The following is a 19,412-nucleotide window of genomic DNA, read 5'->3' as shown; positions in this document are numbered from 1 at the left end:
GTGACTTAATTGGCAACGTAATTTATAAAAGAGACAAAAATAACTACATTTCTAATTATCTATGAAAATTTTATCCCACCAAATTTTAAATTTCAGAACTGAGACACCTGACATGTTTAGAATTTTTTGAGTTTTATGCTCTGAAATTTTTGTGCAGTGTATAAATCTGCTAAACTTTGTCAAATCGATCCCCACAGAAACCTGTAAACAGAGCAGTGTTTTAGAAAGCAAATATCAAGAAGTCAATAAATGAGGTATGTGACCCTCTCTGGGATACTTAACATTGATTGGTCGGTCACAGCAGTTAGTTAACAAACATCTGAATAATGTCAGTAATTTTCATTATATTTTAATAATTTAATATGATGTCATTAAAAGTGATACATGACCCACTCCACTTCAGTGCCCCGTAAGGGTTGATATTTAGCCATAATGACCGGTTGACTGTATAGTCACTTTCTATACAGTGGTTTTATTTGTTTTGAGGAGGGGAATAATCGAGTGCTGGACTGACAGAAAATCTTTACCCCCTCTGATGACATCACAAACACTTTCACATTAGTTTTGCGTGGGTCGTCTCATAACCCACAGGCCCCTTGGGTAACCAGCGGGCAGGTAAAGAAATGGTCACTTTATGTGCGCAACAGGTCATTATAAACAATATAAAAAAAAAAAACATGTATGTTGTGTGAAATTCCATATAGCCTATATTAAATGTGAGTGAGTACATATTTTCATATTTTATGATGGTTTTCTGATAAAGTTAAAATAGCTAGGCTCACATAGTAACGTAACTTGCATAATGTCCCCAAACCATGGGCTTCGCATCACGAAATCGCCAAACAGCTCCCGCCACCAGATCCAACAAAGAAATGTTAATCATTATACTATTTTGATAATAATATGGCCATACTGGTTTCTGTGGTTCATAAGGGTATATTGTTGCCAGTATACATTGCGATGTAATCTTATGCCTGTCTCCAAGCTCTTTTAGGTTGAAAGAAAGCCTATTTAATGGTCATGGGTGTGTGTTGTTAAAATACAAACAGTGGAGCGGGACGGGCTGGGGCGGGCCAAATAATTTCATAAAAGTGGGACCTTTTATCACTATTTCTCTCTCTCTGTGTCTCTCTCTCTCTCTCTCTCTCTCTCTCTCTCTCTGTCTCTCTCTCTATCTCTCTCTCTCAGACAGTTGTTGGTAGCAGATGGTTGTCTATTTCTACAGGAACGACAACAGAAGTCACATATATACACATACACACAGGTTTCAGCAGACTCAGAAGCTACAGCAAGCTGTCACTGGTAACTTTGTTCTGTAAACTTTTTAAGATGAGAGCAGCAGTTTAACTTTGAATAAATGATGACTTAACAATGATCTTGTCCTTATTCAAATAAAACATGACATTAAACACACACACACTAAAAATTGGGTTATTTATTGCCACCTCATAAAATACGTAAAAATTTCCATGCCACTGTGTTGGAGAGATTTTCAATCCAGCATTGTGTCAAAAATTGACTAATTAAACATGTTGGGTTATAAGTTAACTTATACTGGGTTGTTTTTAACCCATTGTTGGGTCAAATATAAACATTTTCTGGATTAATTTAACCCAGTATCTGGGTTTGTCACTTTTTGACCCTACGCTGGGTTTAAATAAACCCCACATTTTTTCAGAGAGTGCCTGAAGGAATCTCTCAAACACAATCGCATGGCAATTCGTATGTATTTTACAATGTGGCAAACTTGAATATTTGTGTATGATTTGCTCTCGCCCCATGACGTGGGGTTAAGGGGTGGGGAACCATTATAATCGTATGGTCTGTATAATTCACCTTGTAAAAATTCACATGAATTAGCCAACTAGTAAAATACGTACAAAGTTCTCTCTTACCTTAGCAAAGTCAATTTAATGCATAAGATCTTAGTCTGGCTTACATTGATAGTCATATTTATCAACACTGTTTTGTAATACACTTTAATGTCTTAATTTTGAATGTTCTTGCATTTTAATTTATATTTAATAATGTTTATTTGAAATGTCAATATGTTATACATTTACTTTAAAATAAGTACATGAGTAAAGGATTTTTCTTCTATCTTCATACATGTAAATGTAAAGTTATGTCATTATGGTGTCACAGAGAGAGACAGTGCCGTGTTTAAGATGTGCTGGGTAATAAATAGCCTGAGATACGGTGAGTTTTCTCCCGCACTATAAATCTCTGTGTCGAATCTCTGTGTTGATTTATGACTTCCACCATCGGCGCCCTGCATCAACATCGCAATGCTAGACACGTCAATAACTACTGACTAAATTCATCTTGCCAGATTAAATTGACAGAGGAGGAGGAGGTGGGGGGGTGAACCGCACGCGTACAAACCAGACTGTCACCGACCTCATCTCATTATTTCCAAAGGCTTATTAAAAATAAAACAGACACCATTTATCACAGTGGACGGCAACAAAAACAGGATGCATATATCAGGGGGAAACATCAGCGAGAGGCTTTATCCACCAATTCTATACGCTGTGCTGTGTGGCTGTTTACTACATGACTGAATGTTCCTGGTGAACCTCCGAGTGTCCCGCGGACAACACACCATTGCCTAACTGAAATGTCTCCTATGGGAAAAGTGCAGGAAAAAAACTAGCTATTGTTGTGTGTGGCCATAAAGACGAAATACATTTCTCTTTCTGTTATGAAGCTGAAAAGTTTCTGAAATGTGAGGGCAAAAAGCCAAAATTATATTCAGCTAATTTTACACCAGAAGCTCAGAAAAAGTGCTTTAATTAAACTGTGTGATTAACAAGGCGTTTTGTTACGCTACATTACTGTAATCTCATTATGATGATATTTAGCAAATATGTACAATGTGTACGTGTGCCCACAGGACATGAAAACCATTCAGATTTTTCATTCTCTTAATTGTTTCTCATAGACAATGAGATTAAATGAAGAACAAATGTTCTGCTTTGAGTTCCTGAAGACATCTCAAACATGTCTCTAACTTTGTTCTGATTTACCAAAGTCTGTATTTATAGCTGAAATGTTGAGAACTTTCTGAAAAGAAAACACTGTAAATAAAGATTTGTTGCTTCAACTTGAAGAAAGTGAGCGTGCTGCATTGTAAAAAAGCAGCATGAAGTTAAAACAACACTGAAAAAAATCATTCAATTTACTAATTTTTTTAAGGTAAGTGGTTGCAATCAATTTATTTAAGCTACATTTAAACAAAAACAAAAAAGCAAAATTAAATTAAATAAAAAACTTAAATGTAGCTTAAATAAATTAATTGCAACAACTTACATTTAAAAAAAATGAATAAATTGAATGATTTTTTTGTGAACTTGGTTTTGTCAAGTTAATTCAACCTACAATTTTAATGTTTTGACCTGTGATAAGTTACCATAACTTTAAAAAACAAGTTGAAATTGTTTAACTTAATTTGTTAAGTTAAAGTAAAAAAAATATATATGTTGATTTGACAAAAAATGCTGCATTTTTGTACAGTTAATTTTACTTAAAAATATATATTTTTTTAAGTTGACTAATATTTTTAAGTAGAATTAACTCAATATTTTAAGGCAGCATGAGCACTTACACTGTAAAAATGTTTTGTGGCTTAGTAAATTTACCTAAATAAAATGAGTAAGTTCAATTAAAAAAAATATATTGTTTTTAACCAAAATTAAAGTAAAAATAAATGTAAATTCAACATAATTTTATAATGTAAAATTTGTAAGAAGGAAATATAACTAAATGAGAATGGACTTGTATACAGTTAAAAATAATACACTGGATTTACTTATAGTGCATAAATATAGTGCATTATATAGTGCATTATTTTTTTGCATTTTTTAAAGTAAGTTTTACATGGTTATTTTAAGCAATTGCTTAAAAACCTAATTTTAAGCTTAGATTGCTTAAAATTCCATGTAAAACTTACTTAAAAATTGCAATTGCTTAAATTGTGTTAAATTCCAGGTAAAACTCACTTTAAAAAGTGCATGCAAAAATGATGCACTATATTTCTTTTTTTTTAGGCACACAATGTCGCAAGCACTTTTGGCAAACAGAGGAGAGGTTTAAATGCACACACGTGAGATAGTTTGGGTTTTCTCGGGTCCATTTGACAAAAACACATTTATTTTAAATTACCCAAAACCCAATGTCGCTTTTATTACTCAAAAAAATGAACTTGGTTGGAGTCAGTTTTACAAAATAATTTCTTGTTCACTTTACTTAACAAACACAAGTAACGGCATATGATTAATTTAACTTAGTAATTTCAACAAAAGACTGTGTCTTTTCAGCTTTACTTCAAAATTATTTGTTCAGCCAATAAAACATTGTTGCGTAAAAGTAACAGATTAATAAAACCAATTCAGACTTGCATCTCATTGGCTGATGATGCTGCAGTGTATTGTTGTTCTAGCAGAATTGTTGTACCCTCTTGCAAAAGTGTAGCACGATTAGATAGGTACCTGAGTAATAAGTGGCCAAGTATTAGTTAATTAACTTGTTCTGATATATTTTAGAACAAAACAAACCAACAAAAGGTTTGAAATGTTACATTGCATTTCAAATATGTTTGTGATATGTTTGATAAACTGTAATTAAATAAAGATTGTATTGAGCAGCGGCACTCTGATTGATTGATTTGTTGTAATGGAGTTATTAAATCATTTATTTTTTCATCAATTAAATGTTTCATAATAGTGACTTAACTAGGATTTCTTTAGTCCATGTAACATTTAAATTGTCAATTTTACACAAACTTTTTTAGTAAATACAACTTACATTTTATTTGTTGACATTATTTAACAAAGCTATGTGGAACCCACTTGACGAAGTTTTTTTAAGTAAATCCAACTTTTTATTTTTTTGAGTGCATGTCCGAGCCACACTTAAAAGTTATAGACCTGAACCCGCTCAGGTTGGACCTCGGGTTTTTGAATCTAAGTGGACCAGCGAAGACCTCTACTGTGGGCTTTATTCAACGCTCTCTCACAAGAATTTCGCACATATTTTACGAGTTGGCTAATTCGTATTAATTCATACTATCACATTCGTACGTTTTTGTATGGTTCCCCTGTGACATTGGGGTTAGGTGCAGGTTAGGGGCTGAGTTTCTTTTTGTTTTGTGTTTTTTTTTTGCATGAGAATGGTAAGTTTTTGCACGATTAACTTGAATTCATACAAATTAGCCAACTCGTGAAATATGTATGAATTCTCATGAGATCAGACTGCTTTATTTATAAAATGCTGCATAGAAAACATCCTAAATTTAATCCTACAATCACTTCTCAAAAGCGCGCATGTGTGATTCATAAAACAAATGTATGCATAGAAAATGAACCTCACTTTCAGACATAAAATCTTAAAATCGCAAATGAGCTTGAAGTTGTGCGCAGCTGAACTGTTTCAGATTTCCATCTTTAAACGATGCCTAATTCCACCTCAAAGACAGTTTTTATAAATATGGACTTTGCTGTGGACACTTTACGATCAAATCTGTATGTACGCATGCTTCATAAATGATGCCCTGTATGTTTATATTTGGTATCAATATGTACCTTTGGGTTACTAGTATGCACTCTTTGTGTTTACCTCTTGATAGCCCCAATGAGGGTGTGGAGTTCGACCCTTGACCATCAATCTTACACATGCTGTAACCATGACGTTCATGTCAGGTATTCATTTAAAAGTCTCTCTGATCCCTCTGTCCATATCACCCTCCTCACTGTTTGTTTGTTTGTTTGTAGTGTGTTGTGTAGTTTGTTTGTAGTTGTATGTTCATTGTCCATCGGGGACACAGTCAGAGCCACAGAGAAAACTCCTGCAACACAAGAGAAGAGTCGACTGAGATGAGCGTGTCAATAAATCATGAAAGCATGAGACTCATTATGTGTGAAGAAAGATCACGTGTTGACCTCTCCTCTCAGTCCCTGGGCCTGGAGGGACGGCGCTAAATAACGCAGGCCGCCTGCCCACCTCGTCCTTTTGGTGCTTTGTTAAAAAAATTTGCTAAAAGGCCAGATGCCCCCCGAGCCGTGGACTCAGCTCTGAAATATTTATACATGTAGATGGAACCACATATCGATTCTGACTCACCGAACGTCATACCTAACATCTCATCCACTGCATGACGCAGGTCTACATGATAATCTGTCAAATGAATTTTATGGTAGAGGTTCTATAGTATTGTGAATTTTATGAAGAAAAAAAAAATGGTTACCATCAAAATCATATAAAGTAAAGATTGTCTAAACTCTTAAACAACAACAGATTTTATTGTGAACTCTAGATCTTGTTTAGTCTTTGTGTTTAAAGACTAATCATGGGGGACATAAGACAAATTCTTTCCAAACAATACATTAGAAATAACAATTGACCTTTATTGGTATTTGGTTTCACATTACACTCCCGAATATTTTCAATGACAAAAGCTGTTAATGAACATTTACAATAACAAACCAGGTGAATCATTACTCTTAGAAAAAGTCCTGTGGTGATACCATAAGAGGTATTTCGAATGCGTTCTTAAAAAAAGTAAAGTAGGGGTGAGCGGGGCACAAACTAACCCCGCGCTTAATTGTAACAGGGCTACTTTATATACAGTATTTCTACAGGGCCGAGCAATCTGTGATTTTGGTCTTTTTCTCTTACTGTTAAAAGATCTCCTGTGAATTTGTGAAAAGTTTTCATGTGTTTTATAAGATATTGAACGAGTTTTTGAAAGGCATAAAAGTAAATTTCTTCATCTTGTGTTTCTTTTTAGATTTCTAAGTTTGATGTGTATTTTGAATTTACAGTGAGCTAACATAAAACTTATGTCACAGTATTACAGTATGAGAATAGCATGTCACTGTAATTAAAACGTGCACTCACATGTTTACTGGTTTACTATGCTTACTAAATATACAGATTAAAGGTACACAGACTGTACACAGACAATGGTACACTGTTCAAAACTGCTGTGTAAAAAAACAGCAAAAACAGTCAAATATAATGTTTTCTATTAAAATCAGTAACTGTGGAAGTTTGCATTGCAAACTGCATTCTGGAAAATACACCTTGAATTATCAGACTCAGGGCCTGTCATGATCCTGCCAGTAGTGATGGGTCGTTTGCAAACGATCCGCCTCTAAGAGCTGATTCTTAGTAGCGAACGAGCAGAACCGAATCTTCAGACGCAGACAGGGGTGGGACCGTAAGAGCCGGCTCTTCTAAGGGAGCTGAGCCAGAAGAGCCGAATCTATAAAAAGAGCCGGACTGCCATCACTAAAATGTAGAGCTGGAGCTTGAGCCGAAAGAGCCGAATCAATGGAAAGAGCCGGACTGCCCATCACTACCTGCCAGTTTGTCACAGTTATTCATACTTATTCATAGTCATGTGGCAGGATTGTGGTGGTACCCATGTTTTGTGTTGTAGCACATGGCCTTTGTTTGGTCTGTGTGCTGCTGTGTCTCGTTTATGTCCCCACCACCTTGTCTCCTTGTTAATTATTCATCATTGGTTAACTCCCCTGACCTTCCCTCTTTATCTTGTTTAGTTTTCCTATTTAAGGCCCCAGTGTTCTCTGTCCTGTGCTGAATCGTTTTGTATTGTTTGCATGTCTTGAACCATTGTGCTTGCTATCTGCTAGTCTAGTCTAGTCTAGTCCAGTCTAGTCTAGTCTAGTCTAGTCTAGTCTAGTCTAGTCTAGTCTGGTCTGGTCTAGTTTAGTCTAGTGTGTGCTTGTTTCAGTCTAGTCTTTTGCAGTTGTCAGTTAATGTTTTGAAGCAAGTCATCTAAAACAATTAAAAGTATCAATTAAAACATCTTGTAATAGGTGCTTGAAAGTGCTAAGGGTTGGAAATGCATCTAAATTGAGATCACTTAGCAACTTGTTCCAAACCCATGAAGCATAAAAATGAAAGCACCTTTCCCGAACTCTGACACTGCCCTTGGAACTTTTAGGCGAATATGAGAACCCGACCTAGTGCAATAGATTTGTATGATAATCAAATAATCAAATATTTGGTTACTATAACACAACCTTCTGTGAGATAGTTAAGAGATAGCAAAGCTACTTTCACTTTCATGTTGAGTTTTATTCCTGTGAAGTATTTAAGTACACACAGTCAAGCAGTTAAAAGTGTTATGTTACATTCATTATGACACCTACATCAAAGATTTTTCAAAAAAAGTAGGTTTTTGTCAATACAATTGTGTAAAAATAGTTAACAGCATATTATTATAAAATATGTAAATGTTATCTACAAGGGAGCATGACATTTCTCCTCAAAACTTTCATCAGTTGGACTATTTGATCTATTGCTTTACCATTACATTGAGTTATGCATTGTTTTTTCTCAAATTTTTAAGCATTGTCACTTGGGTCTAACCCCAAGCGACAATGCTTTAAAAATGGGGGGGGGGAAACAATAGATAAAATGACACAGAAAAGAAAATCGTGCCACGGGAATGAAAATATATTTATACACTGAAAAAAATGATTCATTGAATTTAATCAATTTTTTTTAAGGTAAGTGGTTGAAATCAATTTATTTAAGCTACATTTAAACAAAAAAGATTAGTAACGTAAAATAAAATATAAAACTTTTGTTTAAATGTAGCTTAAATAAATTGATTGCAACCACTTACCTTAAAAAAATTGATTAAATTCAATGAATCATTTTTTTGAGTGTAGAAATAGTGTGAGGTGACGGGAAAAAGACATTTGTGCTCAATGGCACGTAAACAAGCAGAATATCGTGCCATAAACCAAATATTTCATGACCATAAAATGACCTTCTGTGAGTTAGGGAAGTTAAGAGACAGTAAAGCTACTTTCACTTTCATGTTGAGTTTTATTCCTGTGAAGTATTTAAGTACACACAGTCAGGCAGTCAGTCTCTTAAACACAACAGCAGCAGATTTCTCACTGCAGCGATGGCATCAACAAGTAAAGGTCAGTCAAACTTTTACACAATGATATAAAGTCATACAGACTAGGGTTAAGTATTATATTTAGTAAAGAAATCTATCATCATAAATTATGTTGATGTTCTTTGAAAACAGAGAATGTTAGGATTGAAGATTTCTTTAAAGATACATGAGATTTAAAAGTGTTAAACAGAATGAAATTTATAGATGAACATTGTGATATTAAGCAGAGTTCAAATGAACAAGTTTACACAAGCTAAGACTTTTTAAATGAAAATGATAATTTAAAGTTTATTGATTTATAGAGCACATATTAAACAGCACAGGCTCACCAAAGTGTTTTAAAGAAATCCATAAAAAACAGATATAAGAAGGATACTAATCATAATAATAATAATAATATTATATTAATAATAAAATTAAATATAAAATAAAGTAAAACAATAGGTCTAAAAAAGCAGTCTACAAACATTACTCAATATTAAAAGCAAGAGAGAAAAGGTAGGATATTACCAAAGTTTTAAAAACAATTAAGGATTGAGCGATTCTAATGTCTCTAAGCAGCTGTTCCATATTTATTAGCCTTGATTTTGAAACCAGAAGAAGATTCTAATCTGCAGATTTCAATGTATGGGATGGGCTATACGGGTGAAGAAGTTCTCACATATAAAGAGTTGCTTTGTTATTTAAGGATTTATAGACAAAAAGTAGAATTTGGAAGTTGATGGGAAAATAAACATGATAAAATTTTTGCTATCCTTTAAGGAATTTAGCAGCAGCATTTTGGATAAATTGATGAAGACATCCCACAGTAGAGGGAATTACAATAATCTAAGCATGGATGACGATCTCCAATGTTTTCTCAGATAGAAATGGCTTGATCTTAGTGAAGAGACAGCTGAGAGAAGCTAGCGCCTACCACAGCATTGATCTGTTTATTCATTTGTAGGTTACTATCAAGAAACACATCCACATTTTAACACGAGATTAAATATAATTAGAGAGACTTCAGTTTTGCTTTCATTTAGATAGAAGAATTAAAATCCTGACTTTCCCAAAAACTTCTCTAAGCAAGCATAGAGAGACATATGAAACGTTGAAGTATTAAAGATATTTGGAAGAAATAAATATGTTAAGAATTGGTAAATACTGAATCATTTGTGGGTTCATGCTTGCTTACTTTAATATATGCATGATTATAATATTTCATCTTTACTATATTATTTAATAACAATGCAAAAAAAAATTTGAATTCTATAAAAATAACTATCACAAATATATTGGTATTTCTTATTCTGTAATAGATATGAGGATTGTGCTGGTGGGTAAAACTGGATCAGGAAAGAGTGCATCAGGAAACAAGATACTGGGAAGAGTTGCGTTTAAGGAATACTGTTCCCCTAAGGCTGTTACTAGACATTGTGAAAAAGAAGAGACAACAATGGAGAATAAAAAAATCTCGGTGACCGACACTCCAGGACTCTTTGATACATCGATCACTAATGAAGAACTGAAGTCTGAAATACAGAAGTGTATAGAGATGTCCATTCCTGGTCCTCATGTGTTCCTGCTCATCATCAAATTGGGGAGATTCACAGAGGAGGAACAAAACACAGTGGAGTGGATTCAGGAGAATTTTGGTGAAGATGCGGCACAGTACACCATCATTCTGTTCACTCATGTAGATATGCTGAATGGTAAAACATTAGATGAATATATCAAAGAGAGTCCAGAAATACAGGATTTAATTGAGAGGTGTGGGGGTAGATATCACGCATTTAACAATAGAGATAAAAATGATCAAACTCAGGTAACAGAGCTGCTGCAGAAGATTGATAAAATGGTGGAGATTAATGGAAAAAAGTACTACACTAATGAGATTTATAAACAAGCTCAGAGACACATATTAATGCAAAGAATAAAAGACATAGGAAAAGAAGCAATAATATATGGTGGAGGAGCCTTAATATGTGGAGCAGGTGCAGCAGGCGCAGGTGCAGCATTTGCTGCAGGTGCAGGTATTGCAGGTGCAGCATGTGCAGGTCTAGAAGTTGCAGCACATGTAGGTGCAGCAGGTGCAGCAGGTGTAGCAAGTGTAGCAGCTGTAGCAAGTGCAGCACGTGCAGCTGCAGGAGACAAGCCTTAACAGTAATGGCCACAACAGCAAGAAATGCTACTTCAGAACTTGTATTATGAACATAACGCTTAAATTAGAGCTGATTTTTAAACACTAATTGGCAGATGTTTTCATATATCGCTTAACAAGTGTGAGATTAATGCATAACAGCCATATTGTGCTGAATCATATTTGATCATTTTATTTTCTTATAATAACTGGTGTCAAGGTGATTTTCAGTGGATGAGTTTAGTCAGCTCCTATAAAGTTTTAAGTGTCCAAATGTTGCATTAGTTGTAGTTCTGTCTTTGTTGCCTCACACTATTGTACTCATCAAGATTAATCAAGTTTCCACTTATTGATCTCTATTTATATACACATGTGTTTCTTGTGATTATTGTTCATAATTAGAGTAATTATATTTCTTATTTTCTTGAGTTCTCTGTCGTTTGGGTTTATGTCACTTGGATATATTAATGTTATAAGAAACTGCTGAAATGATAAAACTGTTTATCAGGGCGTGTAGTCATGTTAAATAAAGGGTGTGTAGTCATGTTGCTATGAAAGATGCTGATGTCACAGGCAGCAAAGTCAAGAGTTACTTTTATATTAATAACATGACATTGTGTTTTAACATGTAATAAAATACATGTCTAATGATACTGAAGATAATGGGATGGTGTATGGTTTCTTACAAATAATAATCTATGGAATAATATACGTTTTTAGTGTTCAGTCATGCTCTATTTTACGTTTGTCTCATATTTACATTGTACTGGTTAGACATTTCTTGACTAAGCAAACAGAGGAGGTTTGCCTGCATTGTACCAATACTTATTGAGGGAACTTATACCCTCAGCCATGCTCTAGCAAGAAATGTTTTGTATATTTTATGGGATAATTGTAGATTACAAAAAGATACATAGATATATATGCAATCCTTTCATTGGTCAAACATCTATCATGTATGTGTCACTTTGAATAAATAAATGTGTGGATCTCTGGGTTGCAATTAATGTCTCATTTCAAAAGGATACAGGTCTACATTTTTTTTGAAAATGCTTGCCTTCCTACCCTTTGTCTGTAAATGTGGTCAGCAATTTAAAAAAATACAAATTATAAATAAGGAAGAATGAACATCAGAATATGGCAAGAAGGCACAGCAAAGATCAGAGTGAACATCAAAGTACAACATGTGTGAATTAACTGATTATATAACCGTAGCCAAGGTTTGAAAAGCTCTGAAATATTTATACATGTAGATGGAGCCACATATCGATATTGAGTCACCGATCGCCAGATCTACCATCTTATCCCCTGCATGACACAGGTCTACATGCTAATCTGTCAAATGAATTTGATGGTAGAGGTCCTATAGTATCACAAATTTTACACATTTTTTATTTGTTATCATCACAATACGTAAAGATGGTCTGAACTCTTAAATAACACAGATTTGATTGTGAATTCTAGATCTTGTTTGATTTATAAAGACTCATCATGGGGCACATAAGAGACATTCTTTCAAAACAATACATTAGAAATAACAATTGACCTTTATTGGTATCTGGTTTCACATTACACTCCCAAATATCATTAATGACAAAAGCTGTTAATGAACATTTACAATAACAAACCAGGTTAATCATTACCCTTAGAAAAAGTCCTGTGGTGATGCCATAAGAGGTATTTTGAATGCGTTCTTAAAAAAAGTAAAGTAGGGGTGAGCGGGGCACAAACTCTCCTTGTGGTTAATTGTAACATGGCTACTTTAAATATTTCTACAGGGCCGAGCAATCTGTGCTTTTGGTCTTTTTCTCTTACTGTTTCTTTTTAGATTTCTAAGTTTGTTGTGTATTTTGAATTCACAGTGAGCTAACATAAAACTAATTTCACAGTATTACAGTCTGAGAATAACGTGTCACTGTGATTATCACATGCGCTCACGTTTACTGGTTTACTATGCTTACTACATACAGTATACAGATTAAAAGTACATAGACAATGGTACACTGTTAAAAACTGCTGTGAATAAACAGCTGAAAGAGTCAAATTCTGCAGTTATCTGATGTTTTCTATTAATATCAGTAACTGTGGAAGTTTGAATTGCAAACTGCATTCTGGAAAATACACCTTGAATTATCAGACTCAGGGCCTTATCAATAAGCCTTATCGATGGCATCAATAAGTAAAGGTCAGTTAAACATTCACACAATGATATAAAGTCATACAGAGTAGGGTTAAGTTTATATTTAGTATAAATATATCATCATAAATTATGTTTATGTTCTTTGAATACAGAGAATGTCAGGGCTTTGAACCAGAATTTTTTCCCAATAGGCTTTATGCCCAGTTGCACTACTTCCTGAACTTCAGCCAGCTCCTTGTTTCCTGTCTGCCATTAATGGACAAACTGATTAATCCAGGTGTGCCTGACCTCAGTAGTCACAACAACAATATGCAGACACACCTGGATTAATCAATTTGTCCAATAATGGCAAACAGGAAACAAGAAGCTGGCAGAAGTTCAGGAAGTAGTGCAGCTGGGCATAAAGCCCATCGGTTAGTTCCAAACAGAAACAGTATTTTAGCATTTCCGGTTTTCAGTTCAACCCTAAAATTGACGTTCCTGAACCAGTTAGAACAAAAAACAAAGTTCCCGAACCGGTTAATAAGGTTCCATGTCAGCTGTGGGACATACAAATAAGTAGGCTGATCATTAGGACAATAAACTTAAATTATTAGTCTACATATCTTGTCAAAACATTAAAAAAGCTACATTATGTAAGCAGCATAACTGTAATTCTGACATGCCTACATTTGTTGAGGGCACTTAAACACGCGCACACACACATAGACGGAGGACAAATTCCAAACGGCGCTTCGGGAAGAAGATGCAGCATAAACAGTGGCTCCACCACATAAAGTACAGAAAATTGCTCACTTTAGTGTCTTTTAGCTGTTAAACTGTTTAAAATCACTTAAGTGTTAACATTTGCAAGCCTTTGAAACACGTGCAAATGATCAACTTTCACCCTATTTAAATTTGCGTATTATCCGCGAATCGCATGCGAGCCGCACCGTGGGTCGTGATCTGTAAGGATCACGGATCAACTGCAATCTGTTACACCACTAATTAGTAAAAAACAAACATCTTAAGATACTTGGTAGATATTTACCTCTTATGATTGAGCATTAGAGACTTGGGCTTTAATAGGCTACTTGTTGGTGGCAAGCTTCTCATTTCTCAGATGAGTCAATGACGACCGGAAGTGAACTTTTTGCACAGAAATGTTGTCAAAGAACGAAAAAATAACGGTATTAACCGGTTACCATTATTTTAAATAAACGTTTCTGTTCCGGAACATATATATTTTTTAAGTTTCTGGTTTCGTTTCTGTTCCTTGCAAAACATCCAAAGTTTCTGGTTTTCGTTCCGTGAACCGGTTCAAAGCCTTGGAGAATGTTAGCATTATGATATTGAAATTAGGTATGTGATTTTGAAGAGTTTTTGAAGACACCTCAGATTTAGAAGTGTTTAACAGAATAAAATTTATAGATGAACATTGTGATATTATGCAGGGTTCATATTACAAGAAGTTTATGCAAGCTAGGACTTTCCTTTACTAGAATTAATATTTAAAAGTGTTATGTAACATTCAATATATCTCTTACTTATTACTTACATCAAAGATTTTTCAAAAAAAAGTAGGCTTTTGTCAATATAAATATGTGATAAAATTAGTTAACAGCATATTAATAAAATGTTTAAGTCACTCTGGTTTCATCCTGTATACATATAGTTATTGCCATAAAAAAGTAAAAACAGGGAAATAGATAATGTCTCTGTTACTCACAACAAAAGCTCACATAATAGACATATCAAAAAACAATACCAGTTTTTCCAGATGGTCGTGCTGTTTTTGAACCCATCAGTCTACACAGTATTATTTTCTTCATGTTTAACCTCTTAAGCACAGAAGCTATTTGGGGATTTCCCCGTGGATTTGGCCTACCAAATTCAAAAACTTCCCTTACTCACATGCAGAGATGTTTCAAGTGTTGGGCAAACATGCATCAAACTTAAAATAAAATAGCAAATACCTTAGTTTTAATTAGACAATATGTATTGTATTGTGTGAGATGTTTGAGATGAAATTGTGTTTACTGTTTTGAGAATACGAGGCATAGTTTCAAGAAATGTGTTTAAGCAACCGAGAAAAACTGAAAGGTACATGTTTGTATTGAATCAGATTGTACTCCCCAACTTCTACAATATTCGATCCAGCCGTTTTCGCCAATATCGGACTTATATCGATACCGAATATCGGATCGGCCCACCCCTAGTTTTAAGTGTATCAAAATAAACTACAAAATACAGCAGCCACAACAGGTATCAAAATTAACTACTGTATTTTATATTTTGAAAATACTAAAAAATACTTTTACAAGGGAGCATGAAATTTCTCCTCAAAACTTTCATCAGTTGGACTATTTGATCTATTGCTTCACCATTACATTGAGTTATGCATTGTTTTTTCTCAAATTCTTTAGCATTGTCACTTGGGTCTAACCCCACCCCAAGCGACAATGATTTAAAAATGGGGGGGGGGGCAATAGATAAAATGACACAGAAAAGTCGTGCCACGGGAATGAAAAACTATTTATAGAAATAGTGTGAGGTGACCAGAAAAAGACATTTGTGCTCAATGGCACGTAAACAAGCAGAATATCGTGCCATAAACCAAATATTTCATGACCATAAAATGACCTTCTGTGAGATAGGGAAGTTTAGAGATAACAAAGCTACTTTCACTTTCATGTTGAGTTTTATTCCTGTGAAGTATTTAAATACACACAGTCAGGCAGTCAGTCTCTTAAACACAACAGCAGCAGATTTCTCACTGCAGCGATGGCATCAACAATTAAAGGTCAGTCAAACTTTTACACAATGATATAAAGTCATACAGACTAGGGTTAAGTCTCATATTAAGTATAACACTGAGTAAATATATCATCATAAATCATGTTTATGTTCTTTGAATAAAGAGAATGTTAGCATTATGATATTTTAGAGGTGGGCTTTTGTAGATTTCTTTAAAGATACATGAGATTTAAAAGTGTTAAACAGAATGAAATGTATAGATGAACATTGATATTAAGCAGCGTTCAAATGAACAAGTTTACACAAGCTAAGACTTTTCTTTACTAGAATTAATATTTAAAAGTGTTATGTGACATTATGACACCTACATCAAAGATTTTTTTTTTTTAAAGTAGGTTTTTGTCAATACAATTGTGTAAAAATAGTTAACAGCATATTATTTTAAAATATGTAAATGTTATCTACAAGGGAGCATGACATTTTTTCTCAAAACTTTCATCAGTTGGACTATTTGATCTATTGCTTTACCATTACATTGAGTTATGTATTGTTTTTTCTCAAATTTTTTAGCATTGTCACTTGGGTCTAACCCCAACCCCAAGCGACAATGATTTAAAAATGGGGGGGGGAAACAATAGATAAAATGACACAGAAAAGTCGTGCCACAGGAATGAAAAACTATTTATAGAAATTTGTGTGAGGTGACCAGAAAAAGACATTTGTGCTCAATGGCAAAAAAAAACAAGCAGAATATTGTGCCATAAACCAAATATTTCATGACCATAAAATGACCTTCTGTGAGTTAGGGAAGTTAAGAGACAGTAAAGCTACTTTCACTTTCATGTTGAGTTTAATTCCTGTGAAGTATTTAAGTACACACAGTCAGGCAGTCAGTCTCTTAAACACAACAGCAGCAGATTTCTCACTGCAGCGATGGCATCAACAATTAAAGGTCAGTCAAACTTTTACACAATGATATAAAGTCATACAGACTAGGGTTAAGTCTCATATTAAGTATAACCAGAGGCGTCATGCCCATTCAAACTGAGGGGGCACGTGCCCCCTTGGTTTTTTGAGCCAAATGGATTTTGCATGCAACCTGAAAATCAAACAAGCGTCCATCAATCGGTAACTTGTCTTTTAATCTGTTTAATATGCACAATATTATGAATTCTGTGCTGCATCCTTGTCACTTTTCAGAGATTTTTGCCGTTATGATCATAGATATGTATATAAAGGCTAGATGGCTCGTCCGCGCTGATGGCCAATTGAGTTGAACGTCCTCATTTTGGCGGCCATCTTAGGACAGGGCGCTCGCTCACTTGTAGCATTGAGTTTTAATGATGCAGGTACTTTTAAATGACCATAACTTGCTTAATTTTTTTACCGATTTTCAAACGGATTGGTTTGTTATAAACGTCAAAGATGTACCTATGACACTGAATACGTATACTAAAAATAAATAAAAAATTCATGAAACATGTTAAAGCATCCATAATTATAGCCACGTTAATAACGTTTGTAAAAAACCAAACCGTTTGTAAATCCGTCAAGAATTCAGCAAGTTACGAGCATTTTAGTTGGCGTATGTCACTCACCTTCACTCCACAGCAACAGGGAGCAGCACTATGGCAGCACTGACCTAAGATGGCCGCCAAGTGACGATACAGCTGACTCCGCCTTGAGCCATCTAGCCTTTATATACATATCTATGGTTATGATAGTGTTTTCAACATGTTACATTACTTTCTGGCGGCAGGCGCTGCAGTCAGAGCAGCCGCAGACGTCATCAGCGTGATGCCGCTCACGAGCTTTCATGTTGCTGCTGCATTTGGCTATCTGAGGAATTAAAACGTGCAAGAAACCCTCACAACATTTTTAAACCCCTGTACGGTAATGTACAGTTAACCTCCTCTGTGTAGAAAATGTATGGTTTAAAATCTGACCGTCTCGACGTTATATTAGTAGAAATTTCTACTTTTACTAAACACAACGCCAAAGTTCGCCAGAGTTCACGTGGGCGCGGGATCACACATGCTCACATATGAGGTAAAATTTAATGCAAAAATTCGTTCCTCCAATCATTTTATCTAAACATATTTTTTTAAATCATTATTGAACATTAAAATCAATCACGTTGCTATAGCTTATGTCATTTTCGTTGCTTATATACTTTATGGATTTAAAATGACATTAATTTCATAATGCAGTTGTTCTGCAAAATGCATTAATGACACAATTAAACAAGTCATTAAACAAAACTTAAATAAATAAAACATGTTGTATCTGTTTTAAATATGATACCAATATCATGTCATTATTCCGATTGAATAGTATTTTGATATGAAAGTGAGTCAACACTTTTATTTTGGAGTTTTTTGCATGAAGGCAGGGGCGCTCATATTGTTAGAAATGTAAGTGCCATGGAAAAGACTGAAAGCTCTATAATATAATTCGTTTGATGTATGTGTATGCACAAATTTCTGTGAAGTGTGCACACTCTGCCCCCTTAAAAAATATTGGTGCATGAGTATAACACTGAGTAAATATATCATCATAAATCATGTTTATGTTCTTTGAATAAAGAGAATGTTAAGATTATAATATTTTAGAGGTGGGCTTTTGTAGATTTCTTTAAAGATACATGAGATTTAAAAGTGTTAAAGCAACACTAAAGACTTTATGCTCTTTGCTCCCCCTACAGGTTAGAAGCGTAATTGTTCATGACCACTGTCGTAAATACTGCAGCATAGCTGGCTCTGATTGGATTGTAGGTCTGCCGTAAAGCAAGTTTTTGTAGTATTTACTCGAACTACAGGACCACTACCCGACGGTTGGAAACTTCTTTAGTGCCGTTTTGGCTGATAGAGGGCTGCAAAGCGAATGTGAAAGTGCCGTTCACCCTGTTTTGAGTGGATGAACCACTGAAACTTTTTTGGAAACGTTATTTTAAGGTTAAAAAAAACTCTTTGGTGTTGCTTTAAACAGAATGAAATGTATAGATGAACATTGATATTAAGCAGAGTTCAAATGAACAAGTTTACACAAGCTAAGACTTTTCTTTACTAGAATTAATATTTAAAAGTGTATGTGACATTATGACACCTACATCAAAGATTTTTTTTAAAAAAGTAGGTTTTTGTCAATACAATTGTGTAAAAATAGTTAACAGCATATTATTTTAAAGTATGTAAATGTTATCTACAAGGGAGCATGAAATTTCTCCACAAAACTTTCATCAGTTGTACTATTTGATCTATTGCTTTACCATTACATTGAGTTATGCATTGTTTTTTCTCAAATTTTTTAGCATTGTCACTTGGGTCTAACCCCAACCCCAAGCGACAATGATTTAAAAATGGGGGGGGGAAACAATAGATAAAATGACACAGAAAAGTCGTGCCACAGGAATGAAAAACTATTTATAGAAATTTGTGTGAGGTGACCAGAAAAAGACATTTGTGCTCAATGGC

At 34.4% G+C, this 19,412-nt stretch overlaps 1 protein-coding gene across 1 annotated transcript; it reads left to right on the top strand.

Annotated features, from left to right (window-relative positions):
- Window positions 1-8,884: 8,884 nt before the first annotated feature.
- On the top strand, window positions 8,885-11,982 carry LOC135768417 (GTPase IMAP family member 4-like). Its single transcript, XM_065277649.1, has 2 exons — window positions 8,885-8,963; window positions 10,243-11,982. The coding sequence occupies exons 1-2, from the start codon at window positions 8,945-8,947 to the stop codon at window positions 11,082-11,084; spliced, it is 861 nt and encodes a 286-aa protein (XP_065133721.1). The 5' UTR covers window positions 8,885-8,944; the 3' UTR covers window positions 11,085-11,982.
- The last annotated feature ends 7,430 nt before the right edge of the window (window positions 11,983-19,412 follow it).

This window comes from Paramisgurnus dabryanus, chromosome 3 (genome assembly GCF_030506205.2).
Source record: "Paramisgurnus dabryanus chromosome 3, PD_genome_1.1, whole genome shotgun sequence".
NCBI lineage: Eukaryota > Metazoa > Chordata > Actinopteri > Cypriniformes > Cobitidae > Paramisgurnus > Paramisgurnus dabryanus.
This window is presented reverse-complemented; position numbering and strand designations above follow the sequence as displayed.